Below are 3,553 nucleotides of genomic sequence, written 5' to 3'. Positions count from 1 at the left end.
CAAAGATAATTAAACAAAATACCGTAAATCAGAGTAGGAGTAGACCGTACGCTTTCGAGTTTTCGACCGTTGCGTACAGCTATGAATGCAGAAAGTCAGAGGAGCGTTGAGTGATGGCCATGCAAAATAGACCGATGGACGCCGCAATTAATTTGCCGATGAACGACCTTCAACTGCATGGATTGGTAAGTCAATCCAACACCGAACCACCATACCAACATTAATCAAGCATGCCCCGAACTGGATGCTATTTTTCCACGGGGGCCAGAGAGAAGTCGTGCTCAAACAGACCCAAGTAATCGCTCATCATCATATGCTATACTACCTTACACGTTACACCAATGAGCATGCATGTCGAGACTCTTCCTCGGTTGGGCACACGCGGCAGGCGTGGTCAGCTCGTTCAGATGTAGGAAGAAACTGAACCGAGGGCCAGGGAAACCAAGGCCGTTAGCCGACCAGAAGAGAGCCGTGGCACAACGTTTTGGAAGGTTCAAGTGGCGAGCCCGCGAACTCAATCCATACGTTACGGACGAAACGGGGCCCGAGCGCCGGAGCAGCAATCTATCTAATCCAGGAACAGATCATATCATACAATCATGGCTGGAATGAAACCTCGTCGTATATATTTGTCGTTTATAATTCACACTTGAAGTACAAAAGCTGAAAACAACGGCACTGCTCGCCCATGGAACCTGAGGTACAGCCACCTACGGGAAACGAAATGCAGAAAAAGTATAGGAGAAAAGAATCATGTAATCTTCGTGTGGAGTCATGCGGCGGCGGCGTAGTAATGTATCGTCAGACGTAGGCCTTGGGCGGGTACTTGGCGACGCAGTCCGCCCACGGGTTGCAGGCCTTCTCCTCCGGCCCCGGGGGCGACACGGCCGGCACGTCGTGGAGCGCGCGCCACACCGCGCTGTTGCACTTGAACCCGGACCCGAAGCCGATCTGCCACACGCGGTTGCCGCGCTTCACCCGGCCCTTGGCCTCGGCGTAGGCCAGCTCGTACCACAGCGAGCTGCTGCTGGTGTTGCCGAACCGGTGCAGCGCGCACCTGCTCGGCTCCATGTCCTTGTCCTCCAGGCTCAGGCTGCGCTGCACCTCCTCCAGCACCGCCCGCCCGCCGGCGTGCACGCAGAAGTGCTCGAAGGCTCGCCGGAAGTTGGGGATGTAGGGCCGCACGCCCTTGGCGCGGAACACCCGGCGCATCATCAGCGACTTGAGGAACTTGAGCTGCTCGCTCAGGGGCAGCACCAGCGGCCCCAGCGTGGTGATGTTGGTCTTGAGCGCGTCGCCGGCCACCGTCATGAGCTCCCGCGCCAGCGACACGCCCACCTTGCCCACGTCGTCCTCGCGCTGGTACACGCACTTGAAGCACTCGTCCGTGGCGCCCTTGTGCGTCCGGACCGTGTGCAGGAGGCGGTACTTGGCGCGCCCGGCGTCCGCGCGCCGGTTCGAGAGCAGAGCCGCCGCGCCGCCCATGCGGAAGATGCAGTTGGAGAGCAGCATGGAGCGGTCGTTCCCGAAGTACCAGTTGAGGGTGATGTTCTCGGTGCTGAGGACGACCGCGTACGCGTTGGGGTTGGCCTGGAGCATGTCCTTGGCGAGGTCGATGGCGATGAGGCCGGCGCTGCACCCCATGCCGCCCAGGTTGAACGACTTGACGTCCTCCCGCATCTTGTAATGGTGGATGATCATGGACGCCAGCGACGGCGTCGGGTTGAAGAGGCTGCAGTTGACGATGAGGATGCGCACGTCGCGGCGCGGGTCGATCCCGGTGGACTCGAACAGAGCGTCCAGGCAGCCGAACATGACCGCCTCGGCCTCCAGCCGCGCCTCGGCCATGTTGAGCCTCGGCGGGCGCGCCTGGACGCCGGGGGGCAGGTACGTCTCGTCGCCGAGCGCGGAGCGGGTGGTGATCTTGGTCTGGAACGCGAGCGTCTCGTCATTGAAGCAGCCGGTGCTCTCGGTCATGTCGAGGAAGGCCTCCTTGGTGATCTTGTTCTGGTCCTCCGGCTTGTAGCACGCGAACTCGACGAGGTAGACCGGGCGAGGCCGCTTGAAGTAGTAGACGGTGAGCAGCAGCATGGCGGTGCCGAGCCAGGCGACGCAGCTGAGCAGGTCGATGGAGAGGTAGATGACGTCGAGGCGGACGAAGGAGTAGGCGGCCGCGGCGAGCACCGGCACGCACAGCATGGGCAGGTAGGACGTGAGGCTGCCGCCGTGGCGGAGCCCGAGCCTGACGTACTTGAGGTTGACGGAGCGGGCGAAGTCCGGGAGGCGGCGCCGGATCTTGATGATGATGCTGGTGGGCAGCCGCTCGGCGCCCTCGGACGAGGCCGCCGCCTGCGCGTCCCCGGAGAATGTCACCTCCGCCGTGAGGCGCTCCCGCTCCATGAAGGCCGCCGCCGGCGCAGACTCCATGGATCTCGAGACGTACTCGCGTGTCGATCGCCTTTGGTGTGAGTTGGACCGAGGCGCCGGAGCCGGAAGCGTGAGTTGGCCTCGGCGGGCGGCTCGGTATATATAGGGTGCGCGACCAACTAGACCGCGACGGTGGCCTCCCGGAACAAACTTGTGGCCTCTGCCGCTGCCGGGGCAGTCAAACTTATAGGCGCCCAAACCGTAAGGCGCGCACGGAAGCTTCGGCCGGCCCGTGTTCCATATAGGTGTACGTACCGGCGACGGCGGCAAAACGCGCGCTTAGTACGTGCCACGACTACAGCCCGGCCTGTACCTGCACCCAGACTCTTTTTTCTTCTGATGAAAACTACCCGTAGCCAAACTTGGTATACCGGTACAACTCCAAGTGACGACGCACTTGCTACCTGTACAGGAGGAGCTGTACGTATCGACCACGTCTAATTCCAATCCAAAAGTGTTACTGTTACGACGTCTCGCGGTGCTCATGGAGTCATGGATTGACCCGGAGGAGAAGAGGCGTCCGTCAGGCGGTGGGACCCGCAGTAAGCGAAGCGGAGAAAGAAAGAGACGGGTAGTAGACAGGTAGGGAGGGTGGCCTATTAATGGCGGTGGTTACCCGGGGCGCTCAACCACTCGGAATTAAGGAGGCACGCACAGGTAGACGACGCGTACAGTACTACTACACGGGCGGCGTCGTAGCGGCAGCGGCAGCGGCAGCCTCCAGCGAGCGATCCAACGGCGCGGCCGGCCGGGGACGACGACGACGGCGGACGCGCTGTTGCCTCTCTGCTCGTTCGATCGCGCTCATCAATTCATTCGGTTGACCTAGCTTTCTCCTTTTTAATTTAAAAACCACATCCGCGTGCGCCGCGAAGGAAAGAGGCTCGTGTTGGTTGGGCGAGCTGCGTGACAGGTTCTCCCCAGCGCTTCCGATGGCCAGCCGCTGCGCCACATGCGCTCATTCGGTCTATTCCGGTATATAAATACCGAAAACGTTCTGCATCGACATGTAGCTCGAGTGATTGCAGCTTGCGGAGGGTGGTGGTATATTTGGTGGTTGGATGGATGGATCAGTCGGACTGAGACTTGCATGAATGATCAAACTAGCTGCTCAAACTAGAGGTTT

The 3,553-nt window shown here is 60.5% G+C and overlaps 1 protein-coding gene across 1 annotated transcript; it reads right to left on the bottom strand.

The window, feature by feature from the left end:
• Positions 1-604: 604 nt before the first annotated feature.
• Positions 605-2,590, bottom strand: LOC123085176 (3-ketoacyl-CoA synthase 1). The gene has a single exon (XM_044506777.1). It carries the CDS (start codon positions 2,425-2,427, stop codon positions 802-804), a length of 1,626 nt encoding a protein of 541 aa, XP_044362712.1. The 5' UTR covers positions 2,428-2,590; the 3' UTR covers positions 605-801.
• Positions 2,591-3,553: the final 963 nt, after the last annotated feature.

Source organism: Triticum aestivum, chromosome 4A (genome assembly GCF_018294505.1).
Source record: "Triticum aestivum cultivar Chinese Spring chromosome 4A, IWGSC CS RefSeq v2.1, whole genome shotgun sequence".
In the NCBI taxonomy this organism is placed as follows: domain Eukaryota; kingdom Viridiplantae; phylum Streptophyta; class Magnoliopsida; order Poales; family Poaceae; genus Triticum; species Triticum aestivum.
This window is presented reverse-complemented; position numbering and strand designations above follow the sequence as displayed.